Source organism: Chaetura pelagica, unplaced genomic scaffold (assembly GCF_000747805.2).
Source record: "Chaetura pelagica isolate M959 unplaced genomic scaffold, ChaPel_1.0 scaffold493, whole genome shotgun sequence".
Taxonomy (NCBI): domain Eukaryota; kingdom Metazoa; phylum Chordata; class Aves; order Apodiformes; family Apodidae; genus Chaetura; species Chaetura pelagica.
The window spans coordinates 731,437-732,296 of NW_009952696.1; the positions used below are offsets into that span (position 1 = coordinate 731,437).

Consider the following 860-nt stretch of genomic DNA (forward strand, 5'->3'; position numbering starts at 1 on the left):
GAGTGCCTGAATCATGCCCCCTGGGCCCCTTCCACTGTGAGTGTGCTCTGTGGTGTGAGCTTGAGCCCAGCCCTCAGCTCCTGAGGCAGCTGCCAGGACCCACCTATATAGCCTCGAGCTCGGACCCAGAACAGCTGCTTCGGCTCCTGTGGCTCTGAGCAGAGTATATCTGGTGGGTTCACGGGCTTGATATCAATAGGCACATCCTGGGCTTGAATCTTGTTGAGACGCTTTCGGTACCTCTCTGCCAAGTTCGGATTCCTGCAGAGAGGTTAATGCTGGGCAGGCCAGGGACACGTCTGTGCAGCAGGAGGGGCACAGCACCCACCCCATCCCTCTTCTCCCCACCCAGGTGTATTTGGGAACTCCTCAGGTGGTCACCTCCATCCTCTCCCACCTCCCTCTGTGCCCCCCTGAGCCCCCGCTGCACAGAACAGAATCCCCAGGGTGCCCGTTCCACCCCACTGACTGCAGGAACTTCTGGATGAGCTCCTCTTGTGTCAGCAGCTCCTCCGGGGGTGGCACGGCCGGCATGGTGAACTGGTGCTGCACGGGGCTCCCCTGGGAGAGCTGGAAGGAGGCCTGGCAGGTGAAGATCGGCTTTCCGTGCTGGATGGCCTTCACAGAACGGACAGAGAAGCTCTTCCCTGTACGTGTGCGCTCCACCTCGTACAGCACCGGCACCTTGGGGTCCCCTGGGACAGAGCAGGGACGTTCTGCTGTGGGGCCACCACGCACCACAGAGGCCACCTGACCCGCAGGGGCTGAGCACAGGGCTGAGCCTGCTGTGCCCCGCGCTGGCCGTGCCACCTGCACCCACTCGTTGCCGTGCGGGACCGGGACGGTGGCTCCTCCGCGCC

General features: G+C 63.4%; 1 protein-coding gene across 1 annotated transcript in view; it reads right to left on the reverse strand.

The window, feature by feature from the left end:
• ACOT8 (acyl-CoA thioesterase 8) overlaps nucleotides 1-860 on the reverse strand; it is a 4,364-nt gene that overhangs the window by 576 nt on the left and 2,928 nt on the right. The window contains exons 5-6 of the mRNA XM_009994023.1: nucleotides 470-695; nucleotides 104-261 (exon numbers count right to left, since the gene is read on the reverse strand). Of these exons, the coding sequence (XP_009992325.1) occupies nucleotides 104-261; nucleotides 470-695 (384 nt within the window). The remainder of the gene's footprint in view (nucleotides 1-103; nucleotides 262-469; nucleotides 696-860) is intronic.